Genomic DNA, 19990 nt, shown 5'->3' on the forward strand with positions numbered 1-19990 from the left:
TGTGAAATCTCCTCCACCGGATGTGGCGACCAGCCCAGATATTCTTGGGTGAAGAATGGACAAGATAATGTTGCATGTGCTGGTTTTAAATGCCTTACACTGTTAATAATGGCAGATAACAATAAATATATTATATAATATATATATATATATATATATATATATATTGTACCTTTTAGTTGCATGTCAATTTCAATTAAGTTGGCCTCTGTCATGTGACTCTTGTTTGGTGTTTCTCTGTTGATGGTGTGCTGCGTCAGCCTCTGGGTGGTTTCCAGCGTGACTGCGTCACTCTATCTTGGTCACAAGCCACTTCCTTTATTTTTCTTACTTAACTCTTGTAAAAGGTCTAGATTTTTAGATTCAGGAAGAGACAGGCATAATATTCTCTTCCTTGATTATATTATCTCAAGGTCTCTCTGATCTCTACCGTACCCCCTAGGCCTACGGTTCAGATAATAACCAAGTATACCTGTGTTTTGTGTTAGTCTTGAGTTCAGTGCACCACCGCTGGCTCTTCGCCCTCAGAGAACAGCTGTACCTGCTCATGCACTCTCACGGCCCACTCTGTTGCAACCGGTTGGCAACCTTGACTGACTTTGTAGAGTCTGTCGGAATATCGCTATACAGATCTATCTTTTTCAGACAGTCATCTGATACCCCAAATGGATTCTAACTCTACAACAATGAACAGACTGAGACAACACTATCAGAGTTTGAGGGCAGTCCACACTCTCAGTTTATCTCTTGCAGAGGCAAAAGCTAAACACACTCTTATGCCAGCTTAGAAGTTCCATGGGCCAGATACACAATTACATTTTAAGGCTTACCCTGTCTTTGCTCAGTAAATCTCTCTTCTATAAGAATATCAGTGCCTTCTCTGATCTTCTGATGTTGTGGTTTTGTAGCTGGCTTCCGCTTGCTGCTTGTTTGCTCTCTCTTTCTCTCCAAAAGATCTTCCACACGAGAGCCCTAAAGGCCGTGATTCTATAATTCCTAATGATGCACAGTATGTCTACATTTACGCACATGCTGCTAACTTGCGTTAACATATTTCCTGCATGCTTTAATTGTTACATTACTTGCATCAATTGCTTTATTTACCTGCGTCAAAACATTTCCTGTCTGTGTCAATGGCATTAGCAATACACCAATTTTGTTTACTGTATATTTTATCAGATTTCTACCTTTCTAGACATTTTATTCTTGAATGTCTTTATATTTGACAGTTAGCCTACACACAACAATGCTCTTGTCCCCCAGAACCCATATTCACCCACACACATAATGCAACAAACGTCATTTTTGCAGGATGTGGTCTAGACGTGTGTGCACAGTATCTTATCACCTTATGTAAAACTCAGGGCCACAGGAGAATTTCCTAGATCCTTAATTTTCTGCTTTTTAATATATATTTTCTTATACTTTAGATCTATATATAGTTGTTTGGAAGAGAACACTCCATTTCTCATGCCAATAGTTCAATGGATGTGTTTGTGTCCATTCATTGAATCACATTCACAGTTTTCTATGCAGGAAAAACAACACTCTGAAAATGTCTGTGGGTGTTGTGTGCTTTGCTGACATATATGTTTTTGCATTGTGGTTAAAAACTGTATTTATACTATTATAGACTATAGCTATGGCAATTATCAGCTGCTTTGTTAAAAAAAAAAAAAAAAAGAAAGAAAAGAAAAGTAGGCTGAAATCCAACCTGAATGATGACAACACAGAAAGCGTACAACCACTAGTGATCATCAAATCATTTTAACAGTTTATTAGATAGACTTTATGTTTAAGTCTACCACTTTTTTTCACAAAACCTTTGTTGAAATTCTTTGAAGTTCAAGTATTAGCATTATAAACACTGAATTAATACCAACATATGAAATTAAATTAAGGACATGCCTTAGAAAAAAATATGAATGTTGGACAATAAATAACAGGAATTAACAGCTTGACAGTAAACTGTTTTTGCAGTATGTCTTTAATTAATGTCCGTTGAAGCAACACTATGAAAAAGAAAAAGCCAATTAGGGGATAACAGACACAGTGATGCATCATTTATAAGATCATCATGTTTGTAGCGTGATCCAGGGGATTTAAACTAACAATATATATATTTCAGACCTAGTGGAGTAAAAGTAAATGTGTAAAGTTGCACAAAATGGAAATACTCAATAAAGTAGGCTAAAAAAAAATGACGTACTGAATGGTTGGATTCCACAACTGATAACATAAAACTTTTACTGTAGGTGTCATAAAATTGACTGATGACTTAATTTTGCGTTCATTTCTTCCAATATGACTTCTCTTTCGTTGTCATTCTGTTTGTTTCTGTGTATCTGTGCTGTTGAGTTGGCATTTTCACTCCAAAATGGCGGCCGTGCTACCGAAGCTCCACCTGGTGGCAGTTACCAAAAAAACAGCAGAGTTTCGCCTCTTGTCTTCTTTACTCTTTGGTAGTATGTCCCAAAGCTTGCCTACTCTTTTGCTACTCTCAAAAGTTTGTACTTTTTCTTCACAAAAAGAGTACATACTTTTAGGGAGAAGTAGGCGAATTGGGACGCAGCATGTGGTTCTGGTGTTTGTGATGGTCAGAGATCCAGTCTGATGATCCAGCTTCAGTCTGTCTCTGAATCTCCCATCAGGAACATCAGATGTGGAGAACTTTTCTATGTCTTTATCGAATCGAGCTATTGGAGTATTTTGATGTCCAAACCTCCATATTATGATATCTTCTATCTGTATTTCAGTAACAGTAGATTTTAGAGTGACTGAATCTCCCTCCATCACTGAACTCTCCCCTGCATCATCACCAAACACACCTGAAGAACAAACATAGAAACAGTTTATCAGTCACACAAGTTAATAATTTCCATTTATTAATGATGCAACTGCAGTTCATTAGAGCTCCACACAAATAACGTGTGTGGAAGAAATTTTATATGTTCTTTATGTTTGCATTTAATAATATTTATAGAATCTTAGAAATATGATGGTTATTAGATTAGTGTCGATACATATCCTTATGCATGTATGTGTATCTCCTTGTATATGACCTGACAAAAGTTAATGTGTAACTAAGTGTATGACCGAGACAGAGGGTCTGCATTCAAGGGTATAATATGATTATAATATGATTAATTATGAGTATAATATGATTAATATGATAGGCAAATCTAAACAATGTATTAGTTATGGCTGAGAGATATCTTTTTTTTTTTTCATAGAGTTGCATTAATGGACATTAATATAAGACATACTGCAAGCTGTTTACTGTCAAGCTGTTAATTCCTGTTATTTATTGTCCAACATTCATATTTTTTCAATCATAGGTGGTATGAATTCAGGGTTTTATAATGCTAATACTTGGACTTCAAAGAATTTCAACAACAGTTTTGTGAAAAAAAAGTGGTAGACTTAAACATAAAGTCTATCAAATAAACTGTTAAAAGGATTTGATGATCAGTTGTCATCATTCAGGTTGGATTTCAGGCAACTTTTTTTTTTTTTTTTTTTAAACAAAGCAGCTGATAATTGCCATAGCGATAGTGAGAAGTTAGTGGACTGCCGAGTCGCTTTCACCCCAAAATGGCGGAGGGTAGGGCTGCTGCTGGGGGCTGGTGTTGCAATGGCACTTTTATTGGCTTTCACTCCTTGTCAATATAAGTTCTTTGCATGCGTCTCCATATTCCTCTGGCAGTATAACTTATATATATATATATAAAGTTTACACGTATAATATAAGCCCGCAGCTCTTCATTTAGATCTCACTACTGATTCACACCGACATCGCTGACAATGACATAGTTCAGATACTGTTGCACAATTGAAATGAAAAATTGTTATTATCTACCATACAGATGAAAAAAATATATAGTTTAAAAAAATATAAGAAAATACAGACTTGTTTTAGACAGATGCTTGAGCACAGCTGATTTCATGCTGAACTTTTTGAGTCATTTGAATTTAAATTGTTACAGTTTAACATTACAGAATATTATTACTGTAATTTAGTTTTGCTAAAGTTAAAATAACTATGTCCTAAAAGTATGTAGGCTTACTATTTTTGTGAAGAAAAAGTACTTTTGAGTGTGTAGCAGAAGAAAGGGCAAGAGACATACTTCATCATAATTGCGTCTTTAACGGGCCTGGTTTATGGTTTATTTTTTCATATAAAATAAAAAAAAAAACTTTTTTTATAAACTTTAAAATTCTATTCGCATCCACACATCAAAGCTTTTTTTGTTTTTCTTTGATAACTGTTTTTGAATTTAAATCTTTGATTTACAGATTAAAATTCCAAGTTATGTCACAATATTTATGATGTCAGTTTCTCATCTCCTCCTCTTGTGGATCTGATGTCATAAATCAGAACAGCCACAGTAGCCACGCCCACCAGTGCAGAGACGACCAATCGGATCACAGCTTCAGTAAAACCGCAACAGTGGACGTGGACTTCTGAAAAAAAGGCGATTTTCAACAAGACGACTTTAGTTTCTGTCAGGAACTCCAAACTGCACAAATATACAGGTACTGTTAATGTGATAAAAACAGTCCCAATTTTAAAAAAATAATTAAACCATGGGGGAATTTCTTTGTTGATTACACAGTGTGAATCACCAGAAAGTTTCATTGTATGGAATAAACAATCACATATATCAACAGTGCTGTCGTACCTGCACATGTGTGACAGAGTTGAGTTGAGTTTGGTTGTGAAGTAGGCTGACCGTCCAGTTCTGTAATGATAAAGAAAGAAGTGAACGCATCAGTCTGATCTTCAACAGAATACAGAGATCAGGTCAGTAAATACACACATCTACCAACCGTGCTGTGGTACCTGCACATGTGTGACAGAGTGTGTTGATGTCCAGATGTGTGGTCTGTTTGCTGATGGGATTGTTCAGCACACAGCTGTAGGTGTTCTTATCCTGATATTCCACCTCCAGAGGTAGAGAGAGACTGATGCTGAGATCACACACACTGATGCTGGACAATACACTGATTCCTTTGTACCAGGAGAGAGTCGCATCACACACATTCACCACTGATGAACACACCAATGAACATGATGATGATGATGAAGAAGAACAATCTCTTGTAATGTTAGGAACAGGAAGATAGGCTGGAAAACACAGGAGAAAAGGCATACATATGGAAATGTTTAAACATTTGATAGTTAATTAAAGGGATAGTTCACCCAAAAATGACTTCTTTTCTTCAGTAGAAGAGTAAAGAAGTTTTTAGCTGAAACCGTGGTCCTCTGTGATCCATTTAAAAGCATCACAATATTCACTGCAGACCCTGCACACATACATCATTATGTGACAGGAAGGCTGTAGATTACAGGTTAATATGTTGTAAATAATGTTCAGTACCGATGTTTTTGTTTCTTAAGACCTCAATGTATCGCCAGGAGACACAGGTATTAATTTTGTTTTGTCTGCATATGTTTTTTTTTATCTTAAAGTGATGGCACACATTGGCTTTCATTATACACTCACCTAAAGTATTATTAGGAACACCATACTAATACTGTGTTTGACCCCCTTTCGCCTTCAGAACTGCCTTAATTCTACGTGGCATTGATTCAACAAGGTGCTGAAAGCATTCTTTAGAAATGTTGGCCCATATTGATAGGATGGCATCTTGCAGTTGATGGAGATTTGTGGGATGCACATCCAGGGAACAAAGCTCCCGTTCCACCACATCCCAAAGATGCTCTATTGGGTTGAGATCTGGTGACTGTGGGGGCCATTTTAGTACAGTGAACTCATTGTCATGTTCAAGAAACCAATTTGAAATGATTCGAGCTTTGTGACATGGTGCATTATCCTGCTGGAAGTAGCCATCAGAGGATGGGTACATGGTGGTCATAAAGGGATGGACATGGTCAGAAACAATGCTCAGGTAGGCCGTGGCATTTAAACGGTGCCCAATTGGCACTAAGGGGCCTAAAGTGTGCCAAGAAAACATCCCCCACACCATTACACCACCACCACCAGCCTGCACAGTGGTAACAAGGCATGATGGATACATGTTCTCATTCTGTTTACGCCAAATTCTGACTCTACCATCTGAATGTCTCAACAGAGATTAGGGATGTCCCGATACCACTTTTTCACTTCCGATACCGATACCGATGCCGCAGCTTTGGCTATTTGCCGATACCGATATCAATCCGATATTTTTTTTATACAATTCTTGAGCTAATTCTAATAATAATAAAATATAATGGAAGCACTTTGCTCAATTAGCCACATAAAAACATCTCACTCAAATGGAGAACAAATACTTCTCCAGTATATAGTCCACAGCAACAGTTGATAATGAAACACTGCCAGCCTTTATTCAAGACCTTGAGATATGTTTGGTAACCTGAATGAATTTAAAATTAATTTGCTATATTTCAGATTAATATATTTGTTTCCTTAAAATTTTAAGTAACTTTAACTTTATTCTCATTTAACTTTTTTATTCAGTGTAGAATGTGTAACTTAAAAATAAACAGATTAGTGCTCTGTTTTAGGACAAGAAATGAAAACCAATGCAACTACGTGTTGGCAAGAAAAAAAAGAGCAATAGAGATTGTGCTATGTGTACTATATTACAATACTGTATTTATGAACGTTATATACGTTTATCGAACAGCCTTCGATACATTTCTATGTTATAACTTCCCGAAAAACTACACAAACATATAAAACAAACTTCTAACGAAATACTAACAGCATCTTACTTACCAATCCAAAAGAAATGTTGCAAGTTCGGAGTCAAACCTCATTTTTTTCATGTCCATTAGTTGTCTCCAGCGATGGAAAGCAGTGCCAATGTTTACTCTGGTTCTGTTCCTTTTTTATCATATTTTATTTGAATGTAGTAGTGGGCTGTAGGCTACTTTCCACACGACTGACATCAGGTTCAAGTACGCCCACAAGCCGTGCGAGTTATTCGTGTATTGCATGTTTGGCTGGTGGTGGTTATGTTGCCCGCATACCGCCTCCCATGGCCGAAACTGGTATTACGACACCTGTCGGGCCGTGGCTAGTAATGCTAAAGCTAATTTAGGTTGATATCTCTGCAGCACTATAACTTGAAATTTTTTTAATGACATCATCGCCCTTATTTCTTCTCATTCTTTTGATGCGTGTAGCTCATTTTTTGGATATTTTTACCTCAATTTTTACACATGGCAACTTTAATGAGAAATTGAACAGGTGTTCCTAATAATCCTTTAGGTGAGTGTATGTAGATCACAGAGGAACGCGGTTTCAACTAAAAAAATTCTTAACTGCTGAACAAAAAAAAAGTCTACATCCTAGATGACCTTAATTAACAGCACATTTTCAATTTGTGGTGAACTATCCCTTTAAGAATAATTGAAGGACAGAACAAATTATCTCTCCTTGTCACGGTCTGGGTGGCTTTAGAAAGCGCATGATGAAGGCAATGGTGAATGATATAAAGTCTTTAATAAAATGACAACCTCAGATGGTACACGACCCCGTTCATACAAAAAATAAGTGACCAGGACTGAACAGAACAGGGAGTATAAATACACATAACTGAGGACACTAAACATAGCAACTAATGAGAACTAATACAGATATGACAGAAACTACTAAACAGAACATGATTGTGACTCTACTCACCATAGACAGAAACACTGAATGTTTTCGATGACCGCTTCGCTCCACTTATCTGTAGTTTATAATCTCCAGCATGTTCAGTTCTGGTGTTTGTGATGGTCAGAGATCCAGTTTGATGATCCAGCTTCAGTCTGTCTCTGAATCTCCCATCAGGAACATCATCAAATGTTGAGAAGATTTGCTTTTCTACACTGATTTTAGCTATCAGTGAGTTTTCAGCTCCGAATTTCCACATTATGTCGTCGTCTTCACGTATTTTAGTATCATCAGTGCTTAGAGTGACAGAATCTCCCTCCATCACTGACACTGACTGTATTTCATTTGTTTCAGAAGCAAAGACACCTGAAGAACATGAACAGATTAAATCTCATTTTGGTTAATAATGCCTGAAGTCAGTTGTAATTTGTAATGTTAGAACTGAAGAACATCCAGAAAATGATTTTATGTGACTTTTGTAGGCCCATTTGTTCATAATTATTGCAAATTTAGATACAACTAATAATAATAATACTTTTAACATCTGCAAGATGAATAAATGTAATGTAATGAAACAATCTTTAAAATTTAAATATTTTTTGACTGCAAAACAAATAAATAAATAATAATAATAATAATAATAATAATAATTCTATGACTGTGGGACCATGTGCACCTAAACTGGCAAATCACAAACACCGACCTGATTCTGAAGCAGATATCATACAATATGTTTGACTTGATTAATCTGTGAAGAACTACAAATTAAAATGATCTTAGCTTGTTACTGATATTAAGCCATAAAAATGCATTTATAACTTACCGATCAGTCTCCACCAACACAAACAGAGCAAAACAAACATGTGAAACATTTTCTTCAGTAGTCCAGTGGAAAGTCTGATCTAACAAAACTATCTGCTGAAAACACTCAGTCTGTTCATATGGTGTGTGAATCCTCCCATGACAGATTTTGACCCTCCTAGTTCTCATAAACACACGCACACACGCACGCACACACACACACACACACACACACACACACACACACACACACACACACACACACACACGTACGTGTCCGGTTTGTTATCTTTGTGGGGACTCCAGGCTTAATAATTTTTATACTGTACTAACTGTGTATTATCTCCCCTTTCACTAACCCTACCCTTAAACCTACCCACCACACACAATACTTTCTACATTTCAAATACTGTTTAGTATGCCGTTTGGCACACTAAAAATACTTAAGCTGGTTTTTTTTTTATGAGGAAGTGTCCTCATAAAGCATGTTTACGTTGTAATAGCCATGCCATTATACACATTTGTGTCCCCATAAACCAACCTAACCCGTAACCCCCCCCCCCCCCTTTTACCAGTTTTGATAAAGTGTGACACTAGCAGCTCATCTGAGTCAAACTGAAACCTGCTGTAGTTTGAGTTCTAGAAATGTGGTTTGACCTGTTGGTTGGTGAAACAACTTGTGCATTGGCATTCAGTGGAAGTGTGTTTTAGTTTGTTGGTGAAGAGCTTCCTCCTGCTGTTATGAACCTCAAAGTCACAGTCTGACTTACCTGCTAGACCAAACTGCTTTAAAGTACTGAATCAATCCATCAAAACATGTATGAAAACAATCAAATTAATGTTACAGGTCATACGAGATTGCACCACTGACAGCAGATATTATCACAAACTAATAATAATTATGCCAGCCAGTGTCCAGTCAAAATGCTTGAGGTAAGTTTAATCCATTTATTTATATCGAGATTTTAAACAAAGAGAGAAAAGAAAAAGAAAAAGAAAATTGACAAAGCCACCGGTAACACTTTATATTACGACCCGCAAACAACTGCGTAAGTAAACCGAAATTACGGTGTACGTTTCTGTAATTATAGTGTACTTCCGTGTAGGTATAAGGGAACAATATGTTAACTTTTGGGTACTAAAGGGTATACCAGATATACAAGCAAATTATTTATAATGTAATTATTTTAAAACTAACAGGTACCTATTATTTTAAAGCTGCCGTCGGCAACATTTTTTTGATCAAATTCAGTGAAATTGACACTATAATCCGACAGAACAACATAAATAAGGTGGTTTTAGAAAAAAACCCGAGCTTCTAACTCCACCTGGAGCGTAGGGTGACCACCTGGCTATTGCTCTGTTGCAGGTCAGCAGACCTGATTTTGCGGGACAATGCGGGACACGAGGGAGAGAAATTACTATTATTATACTAGGTGAATAAATATAGATTTTTTTTATTAGATGTCTTTTTGCAGTGATGTTAACATGTTTTAAATTGCTAATAGGGTTTATAAAAATGTTAATGACGGTGCTGACCGGCGCTGTGAACGTCACTATATTAATATGTAATATCAGTAAAAAATAATTTTAACAGCACGTGTCTATTCAAAACAAATAATTAAGTGAAAATAATAATCCAATCGCTAAAAAGCACATTTACAAATAAGCACATAAATTCCATTAGGAAAGACTAGAAAGATTAAATGCGTTCTTACCGGATTCAGTGCATCTTGAATTTATATTTTTTGTCTGATCTGGCAGCTTCGAGTAGGGCCTTCTCATTCATTATGTGTCTGTAGAACTCCTGGCAGGTGTAGCTGTAGTTCACTTTCACCAGGAGTTCACTTTTTATGAGGTCCACAGTTGCGCGGTTCCTTGTCTCTGTCCACGCAGCAGTCATGAGAGAAAACACCCTCTCCACGAACGCGTTGGTGACAGGAATGCTCAAAGATACCAGAGCTGTTATGTTTGGGGCACGGACGTGCTTCAACAGAGCTGTCCACTTAGATGCAACAGGATTTGTTGTTGTTGCGATTTCCTTTACGTGCGGCATAAGAACACAGAATTCATCATACATGTTCATGTCCAGTTTTAAGCTCATTTTTAATGCTTCAGCTGCTCCACGGAGGTCTTGGAAGCTAAATTCCCTCTTGATAGCCAGGCATGAGATGTGCTTTAGGTAGTTGCCATCAGTGAAATCAAACCACTTGTGTAGGTAAGCAAGCGCTCTTTCATAGAACATAAGAAAGCCCTGCTCTATAACAGCAACCTGTGCGGTGGGAAACTTTTTGCAGGAGAGTACTGATCTCGAATCCAAAGAATCGATCATTTTTCCTTTGCTCTAGTTTCAATTTGAGATTGGTCATTAACTCGAAAAGTTCACACACAGTTGTCTCGTCTCCCTCAACTTTAAGCACAGCGTCGAAAAAAACTTTGAGGCTATTTTGCAAAAACAACAAGTATGCCTGGAGTTCACAGGGCACGTCTTCTCCATCCTCACAATTTGCGAGCAATTTCCAAAGTGCTGATGGACAGCGCTCTTCTCCAAGAGATAAAAAATAGCTTTTGACAGCTGGCCAGGAGTCGTGCAGACGTTTGACAGCAGGCCACAAACTTAGCCACCGTGTCGGCACATTCTTGTAAAGAGCCGTGTACTCCTCGTCCACAAACTCAAACACTTCCTTTAATTCTTGCACACGTTTAGCTGAAGACGAAAAGTGGTTGCAAACTTTTGTGACTATGTTCTCAATGTCAATTCTCAGCTTATCGCCTGCATACCTCCCACAGTTGTGCAGAAAATGGGCCACGCAGTTGGCCTTGATAATTGATGCATTCTTGTCCGTCAGTTTTTTATACACAGAGTTATGCACACCATAATTGACGCTGGCGTTATCAGCCGAGTATGCAGAGATCCGTTCTAACCCCAGATTTCTCTCCTCGAGCCTTGAAACGACCTGTTTGAAAATCGCATCAGAGTTTTCATTGCAATCATCATAAAAGTCCAACAGTTTGTTCTGCACTCCTAGGTCGGGTGTGTAATATCTTAATGCTAACGGGAATAACTTGGTTGTTCCATGGTTTGATGCATCAGACGCAATGGAAAAGTGTGGAAGAGAATCCGGTCTATCTGCAATCATTGGCATATTTAACTGTTTCAAGCATGTTTCTAAAGATGCTGGTGCAAGCACACCTGTAACAATAGTTACAGAAACTCTTCGTTCTTCCACAAGCCAGCTTCTTTGCTATTTCTGAATCGGGGAAAATGACTGGGGCTAGTTTAGTAGTACAGTCGCCTGACCTATACGATAAACCATGCTGCACATTATGGTAGACACTTGTCACTTCAGCTGCTGTGATTTTATTTTGGTTCCCATCTTTCGGTGGAGAGAAAAAACTTGTCATGCTAGCGTTAGCATTTCTTTGTTGTGCATTTCTCTTGTGACTTTCCCCATCTCCGTGCCTCCTTACATCCCCCTCACCTCCATGCGTGATGGTGAAACTTCGTGGCATACACTGCAATCTCCTTTCTTAGGGTCACCTAGCTGTGACTGGTTTTAACCATGTATATTTTTTCTCCCATTCCTTATTATACGAACAAAGACGATTTTTCTTCTCGGGAGCTCCGGATAGATCCATTTTTCTGTTACGTTTTTTTTTTTTTTTTGTCTGTGTGGGTTTTTTTTTTCTCAGTGTTTATTTTCCGGCTCTGGCTGACTGGCTATAACCAATAATAACGGCTACATTGCGCATGTTCAGTGTTTTCTTATTTACTTTTTTTTATTGTAGAATTGTAATTTAAAGGACGAGACAAAATTAAAATGCGGGACACTGCTTATGACTTGCGGGACGCGGGACAAAGCTTCACATTTCGGGACTGTCCCGGTGGTCACCCTACTGGAGCGTGTTATTTTGTTTTGCAAAAATCCACCGTCCCGGATCATCGGGTCTAATCAGCGCAGGGGGGTGTGAGATCTGACTGTCAATCACAGGTCGTGCACGCACACGCCACAGATCTCCTCTCCCTCGCACAGACGCGGACGTTACAATATCACATGCACAGGACACGCCTGAAGTTCGCCTGAAGTTTGTACGAAGCGTGATGGCAGAGAGAAAATCTAATAACAAGCTTCCAATTCCTCGGTTATTGCTATCTATGGATAGATTAGCCAGGGCAGCCTACCTCCGAGTCCATGGTGTTGATCGATGCTGAAGAGATGGACGCGCCGTTCACAGAAAATCAGGTACACACCATAGACTGTAAAAAAATATGGACGTAGTGTCCGTGTGTCACAAATCAGCACAGAACAGACAGGTAAGTTGCAAGGGTGTTTATTGACACAAAGCACAGTCACGGCAGGTGAGTTAGATGAGTAGTGGAATATACTAGCAGAGTTTATGGATGCGGTGGATCTGACAAAGTCTCTTATCTGTTTCAGGTTGTAGATGACTGGATGAGGTTTGACGATCGGGAGCGGGATAGCTGAAGCAGACGGAGGATCCGGAGAACAGGCTGACGGCAGGTAAGTAGCTGAAGAAGGTAAGTAGCGTATTTGAGTTTGCATGAGAGAGTCAGAATGTTGAGTAGGTTTCAACGAGACCTGACAAGGGACTGAGGGAACTGGAGGTGATTATAAGGAGTGCGGAAAGTGGCAGGAGATTGATGACAGGTGGTGAAGACAGGTGCAGGTGATTAATATTCCGGGGATGCTGATCGGGTGGGCGGAGTGTAGAGAGCTGGCGCTGACGCTGATGTATCCGTGACAGTACCCCCTCCTCCACGGCCAGCTCCTGAGGGCAGAGAAGACCGACGACGGGGACGACCACGACCTCTCGGCGCCGGACGATTGGGATTAGCAGAGTGAAAGTCCTGTAAGAGTGTGGGATCGAGGATGTCATCACGGTGAACCCAGCATCTCTCCTCAGGACCAAAACCTTCCCAGTCCACGAGATACTCCAGTTGACCGCCCCGTCGTCGGGAGTCGAGAATGTCCTGGACCCGGTAGATGTTGTCGACTTCGGGATCTACTGGAGGAGGAGGTACCACATCAGCGCCAGACTCTGTGGAAGGAGGAAGAAGAGGATCAGTGTATGGCTTTAACAGGGAGACATGGAATGAAGGTGAGATGCGGTAGTGAGGAGGTAGTGATAACCGGTAGGTGACATCATTGATCTGCCTCTGTATCGCGAACGGACCTATGTACTTGGGACTCAGCTTGCGACAGGGCTGTCGGAGACGGATATCCCTGGTTGAGAGCCAGACCTTTTGCCCAGGTTGGTATAATGGGGTAGCTGATCTTCTTGCATCGGCCTGGCTCTTGTGTCTCCGAACAGCCCTTTGCAGATGGACGTGTGCTGAGTCCCAGACCCTCTCGCTTTCCTGGAACCAATGATGGACTGCTGGAACATCGGAAGGCTCACCTGACCAGGGAAACAGAGGCGGCTGGAAGCCGAGTATGCACTGGAAAGGCGTGAGACCAGTGGTGGACTGTTGAAGAGAGTTTTGTGCATACTCGGCCCAGGGTAGATACCTGCTCCAGCAGTCTTGATGATCATGGCAATATGACCGCAGGTATCTCCCGATTTCTTGTATCTTACGCTCAGTCTGGCCGTTGGACTGGGGGTGATATCCAGACGTTAGGCTGACTGAGACTCCCAGAAGATTGAAGAAGGCTTTCCATACTCTGGAGATGAATTGTGGACCCCAGTCAGATACGATGTCTTCTGGTATTCCGAAGTGTCGAAATATCTGAGTGAAGAGAGCCTCAGCCGTTTCAAAGGCAGTAGGCAGACCAGGCAGAGGAATCAATTTGCAGGCTTTCGAAAACCGATCGACGACAACAAGGACACAGGTGTGAGAGTCAGAAGAAGGAAGGTCCGTGATGAAATCTACCCCTAGATGTGACCAAGGCCTGGTGGGTACTGGAAGAGGCACCAGTTTACCTTCTGGGAGACGTCGAGGGACCTTGGCCATGGCACAGACTGAGCAGCTCTTCACGAATCGGGAGATATCCTGGGTCATATTGGGCCACCAGTACCGTTGTTGCACAAGCGAGAGGGTCTGTTGGCTGCCTGGGTGTCCAGAGCCCGGAGATGTATGGATGGAGTCCATGAGGGACAGACGCAGGCGAGTGGGTACGTAAGTCCGTCCCTCAGGACCTCCCGGCGGAGCAGGTTCAGTACGGGTAGCATCAGTAATGTGATCGTCTAAGCTCCACTGGATGGGACTGACAATCATGGCTGGAGGGAGTATGGATTCTGGAGTAGAACTGACGATATCAGGTTGATGCAGACGAGAAAGAGAATCAGCCTTGACATTCTTGTCCCCTGGGCGATAGGTTACTTTGAAGTTGAAACGGGTGAAGAACAATGACCAGCGGGCTTGACGAGTGTTGAGTCTTTTGGCTTCACGGAGGTATTCCAGGTTGCGGTGATCTGTGATGACTTCAAAGGGGTGTTGTGCTCCCTCCAGCCAGTGTCTCCACTCTTCAAGTGCTAGCTTGATTGCCAGCAGTTCCCGGTTGCCGATGTCATAATTCTGCTCCGCCGGGGACATCTTCTTGGAGAAGAAGGCACATGGATGGAGTCGAGGAGGCTCCCCCTGCCGCTGCGACAGAACCGCTCCCACCCCGGTGCTTGATGCATCCACCTCGACGAGAAATGGTAGATCTGGGTTGGGATGGACGAGAGTGGGAGCGGAACTGAAGGAGTGTTTCAGATTCTCGAAGGCTAGTAGGGCTTCGGTGGTCCAGGACAGAGACTTGGCCCCTTTTTTCAGAAGAGAGGTGATGGGTGCACTGATTTGACTGTAACCTTTTATGAATCTGCGGTAGAAGTTAGCAAACCCCAGGAAACGCTGAAGTTCTTTCAAGTTGGAGGGTTGTGGCCAGTTGGTGACGGCATCCACCTTCCTCTGGTCCATGGTGATCCCATGAGGAGTAATCACATACCCCAGGAAATGGATAGAACTTTGATGAAACTCACATTTCTCCAATTTCAGATACAAGTGGTGTTTGCGCAGACGATGAAGGACAGACTGGACATGGCGGTGATGTTCAGACAGGTTGGCGGAGTAGATGAGAATATCGTCTATATAGATGATGACGAATTGATGCAGGAAGTCTCTGAAGATCTCGTTCATAAACCCCTGGAATACTGCGGGAGCGTTGGACAACCCGAAGGGCATGACCCTATATTCATAGTGGCCTGCAGGGGTGATGAACCCAGTCTTCCACTCGTCTCCCTTTCTGATCCTTATCAAATTGTAGGCACTGCGAAGGTCCAGTTTCGTGAAGATCTGAGCACCACGGAGTTGTTCCAGAGCTGCTGGAACCAGAGGAAGGGGATACCGATACTTGACTGTGGAGTTATTGAGGATCCGGTAGTCAATACAGGGGCGCAAGCCTCCGTCCTTCTTGCCTACAAAAAAGAAACTGGAAGCGGCAGGGGACGTGGATGGCCGGATGTAATCTTGACGTAGAGCCTCCTCGATATACTCCTCCATGGCCTTCTGTTCCGGGATGGACAGTGGATAGATCTTACCACGCGGCAGAACCGCCCCAGGCAGCAGGTCGATCGCGCAGTCCCATGGCCGGTGTGGTGGAAGCTTGGTGGCAAGTTGCTTATCGAAGACATCCTGGAACGCCCGGTAGACGGCAGGGATTTCATGGTGTTGATCAGTGGCTGGACTTTCGATGGAGGTCGAACACATGGAAATTTCCCGAGCGGAAGAAGAAGATGAGTGACGAGGTTTCTTGACTTGAGTCAGACAGTGGGAAAAGCAGCGGATTCCCCATTGGCAGACCTCTCCCGTAGCCCAGCAGATGTTCGGGGAATGTAGTTCCAGCCACGGGCGTCCCAGGATGATCTCCGCCGTAGAGCCCTCCAGCACCAGAAATGACAAATCCTCGTGATGAAGACAACCGATTTTCATAGTGATGGTTGGACTGCTGTGGCTGATCTTCCCACGACCGAGCGGTTTTCCGAGGATGGATTGGACCTGAAGAGTTTGTGGAATGGATCGTCTGCGGGTTTGAAGTTTTTGAAGAGTGGAGAGAGAGATAAAATTTCCAGCGGACCCAGAGTCAATTAAAGCTTGCGCTGAAAGAGATCGTTTGAGGTAAGAGATCTGGACAGTAGTATATTTCATTTGAGAAATGGGCGAATGTATTCGTACTATACTCACCGCCGGTCGTGGGGGACGTACTGGACAGGTGAGGAGCAGATGACCAGCGGATCCACAGTATAGACATAGGTTATTGTCCATACGACGCTTACGTTCAACAGATGATAGATGTGTAGAGCTGATATCCATGGATTCTGGTGCTGAAGGGCTGGCTGTAGTAGCAGGTCGAGGAGGAGGCAGTGCAGGGATATCGAGCTGACATGCGGTGCGTCGTTGATCCACCTGGATGGAACGCTGAATGAGATTTTCTAACCCAATGATGTCATCATGAATGGTTAACTGTAAGCGAATCTCGGGCTCTAATCCTTGACGGTAAGCGGTAATGAGAGCCGGTTCATTCCATCCACTGGAAGCTGCCAGTGTGCGAAATTGCAGTGCATACGAGGAAACAGAGGATTGGCCTTGTCTTAAACGGAATAACTGATCATGGATGGTTAGAGCATTGGAAACTGGAGAAAACACTTCCCGGAAATGGCTGATGAAATTATCGAGAGTTTGAGTTACACTACCTTTTGCATCCCAAAGTGCCCGCGCCCAAAGCAGAGCGCGTCCTGTGAGGAGAGAGATGAGAAAAGCGACCTTCGCTCTCTCGGTGGGAAATTGAGAAGCATTCATTTCCATGTACAGCTCGAATTGAAGTAAAAATCCGCTGCACTCCCCCTCCTCGCCTGAGAAGGGCGCTGGCCGGGCCATGGGACTGACAGAGGCAGATGAAGAAGAATGAATGACGGATGGAAATGGAATGGTTTGAGAAACACCGGCGTTCTGAATGGGGATTTCCTCTTCGCCGTGATCTGTTGGTTCGTGCATGTTGGTCAGGTCTTCTGTCACAAATCAGCACAGAACAGACAGGTAAGTTGCAAGGGTGTTTATTGACACAAAGCACAGTCACGGCAGGTGAGTTAGATGAGTAGTGGAATATACTAGCAGAGTTTATGGATGCGGTGGATCTGACAAAGTCTCTTATCTGTTTCAGGTTGTAGATGACTGGATGAGGTTTGACGATCGGGAGCGGGATAGCTGAAGCAGACGGAGGATCCGGAGAACAGGCTGACGGCAGGTAAGTAGCTGAAGAAGGTAAGTAGCGTATTTGAGTTTGCATGAGAGAGTCAGAATGTTGAGTAGGTTTCAACGAGACCTGACAAGGGACTGAGGGAACTGGAGGTGATTATAAGGAGTGCGGAAAGTGGCAGGAGATTGATGACAGGTGGTGAAGACAGGTGCAGGTGATTAATATTCCGGGGATGCTGATCGGGTGGGCGGAGTGTAGAGAGCTGGCGCTGACGCTGATGTATCCGTGACACCGTGACGTCACCCGTAGGTTTCTGAAGAGCATTTTTGAAGCCTAAAGTGGGCGGAGCCGTCCGTCGCCATCTTGGCCTTGCGTCACTCCCGGATAACAGAAAATAGACAAACAGGCGGGGCGTGAGTGGAGCTGAGGAGCCTGGCTATCTGAAATCACCTAGCTCGACGTGATCGAGTTAGCTGATGATGTAAAGCCAATTAAACGTTCTTATTTTTGCCCTTCGAAATATTATAATAGTTAAAAGACATGGCTACAAGTGAGACTGTGTATTACTTCGAGAGTGTTTGTGTATGACAGTGATTTATGTCCGTCACTCTTTCATGGTCCGTCAGCGCGGCATCGCTCAAGTTCGTGGAGAGCTTATTCAGTCCATTTTAAATTCTGATGTTGGCCGTCTCTCAAATGGGTTATAGTTTAACCGTTAAACCATAGATATATTACATTTGAAGTGCAAATAAATGCGCTAGAAAATCCGCGCTCATTCATGTGCATTTATTGCACGGACGGAGAAAGCGCCGACGCCTGCATGATTTCATCTGACAGTAACTTACATAAGCATATTATAATCCATCTGTTCCATGGGAGCAGAACGAACGAGCATTTATTGACGTTTTAAATTTGAAAACCCCCAAAAGCAACGAAATTGTCAGACATCCATTAGTGCATGTTTACAGAGGAAAACAACTGAAATACAGCGCTGGTTGTTCTCTCGAACGATAACGACGGAATCCAAAGACGTGGGCTTTGTAACGTTACCCAAGTATTAAATTGTATGAAATAATAATCCCGAAAAAAAGCACAAACACTGCAGAGATGGCAAGTTCAGCAGCAACATTAGCTGAGGTGAAGTGACGGCTAGTAACAGCAGACAAATGGCTAGCATTGACAGCGGCAATCCATCTGTCACTCAAGTGGCTTGGCCACACCCTTAAATTTAAATATTAATCAACTAAACGGACGAGTTATAAAATAATTCACCCCCCTCACAGTTGTTATGAAGGGCAAAATTAGCTGTATAGACCAAATCCACATACAGACACCGGCTTTAAACACGTTTTTTTCTGCTGTAAAATTTGGCATTTTAACATGGGGGAGATACAGATTTGACTCACTTCTGACAACAGCCTCAAGCGGCCAGTCAACGAATTGCAGTTTAACTCACTTCCGTGTTGGTTTCAAGAGAGAGACGGGGAGGTTGCCGCTTGGTACACACGCACTGACGATGGGCGGGTGCTCGTTGATAGTGGGGGAGGGGCATGAGTTGTAAACATTCAAAATTTTGGCTAAGTCCACTCAATCTGCCAGACTTGCCGACGGCAGCTTTAATATCCAGGCAAAAATTGTACGTCTGTTGTATATAAAAGGTTTTATCACATTTCTGGCTAAATATGTTCTTGTGCAATGTAGTTATAGGGTAATTTTGACATTGGTGGGTTTTAAATTAAACTATATATATGGCTGTATGTAAGCACAGTATGATAAAAATGTAATCTGAATTACATTCGCAATGACGTACATCCGAGTGAACGAGACGGAGGGAAGTTTGCGAGTGAAGGGCATGACAGTTTTGGACTGGAACGCAGCATATAGGTGCTTCTCATTTCTTATTTGTGCATCCTCGTTTCCTTTCCTCACTTCCTTTCCTCGCGTCTCAGCTCCGCCCCCTGTAGGATGCGAGGGAAGGCTGCAAGGAAAAGACGCGAGGACGGAGGAATCGAATGTAACTTTTTTTATACATTGGAATACTTGATCACTCGAGCGTCACTTCATCGCATCATCAGCAGCTCTCAAATGATCTGCCCTTATGTTGTTGAAGTTTGTTTATTTAAGAAATTCATAATAAATATTAATAAAGCAAGATACCCTGTTGAAATATGTGAGGTGTGTGGTTTATATAAACTGCAAAGGTAAAGTATAAATTAAAATGATTGTGACCGATGTGAAGGGGGAGGAGAATTTAGACGTGCGTCACGTTTAAGTCGATAAAACTCTTCCGCATAGGATACACCTGTGTATCCTCGCTCATGACTCCTCGGGAAGCCTCCTAACTCCTCGATCCTATGCTGCGTT

At 42.0% G+C, this 19990-nt stretch overlaps 2 protein-coding genes across 2 annotated transcripts in view; both read right to left on the reverse strand.

The window, feature by feature from the left end:
* Positions 1-19990, reverse strand: part of LOC311084841 (uncharacterized protein) — a 334198-nt gene that overhangs the window by 111537 nt on the left and 202671 nt on the right. The gene's annotated exons all lie outside the window — the stretch shown is intronic.
* Positions 1765-8590, reverse strand: LOC311085113 (CD48 antigen-like). The gene is made up of 6 exons (XM_084117535.1): positions 8452-8590; positions 7656-7994; positions 4844-5128; positions 4683-4742; positions 4403-4464; positions 1765-2828 (listed from the first exon to the last, which is right to left on the reverse strand). Exons 1-6 carry the CDS (start codon positions 8498-8500, stop codon positions 2793-2795), a joined length of 831 nt encoding a protein of 276 aa, XP_083973661.1. The 5' UTR covers positions 8501-8590; the 3' UTR covers positions 1765-2792.

The sequence above is a fragment of the Abramis brama genome, assembly GCF_963993115.1.
Source record: "Abramis brama genome assembly, chromosome: 6".
Taxonomy (NCBI): Eukaryota; Metazoa; Chordata; class Actinopteri; order Cypriniformes; family Leuciscidae; genus Abramis; species Abramis brama.

What these genes read in the sequence shown, in the direction of transcription:
- LOC311085113 (XM_084117535.1), bottom strand. Translation starts at nt 8,500, where the DNA reads ATGTTTCACATGTTTGTTTTGCTCTGTTTGTGTTGGTGGAGACTGATC. An exon ending in ATTCAGTGTTTCTGTCTATG is followed by an intron (nt 5,129 to 7,655) that starts GTGAGTAGAGTC and finishes TGTGTTTTCCAG; the next exon opens with CCTATCTTCCTGTTCCTAAC. An exon ending in ACTCTGTCACACATGTGCAG is followed by an intron (nt 4,465 to 4,682) that starts GTACGACAGCAC and finishes CCTTTTTTTCAG; the next exon opens with AAGTCCACGTCCACTGTTGC.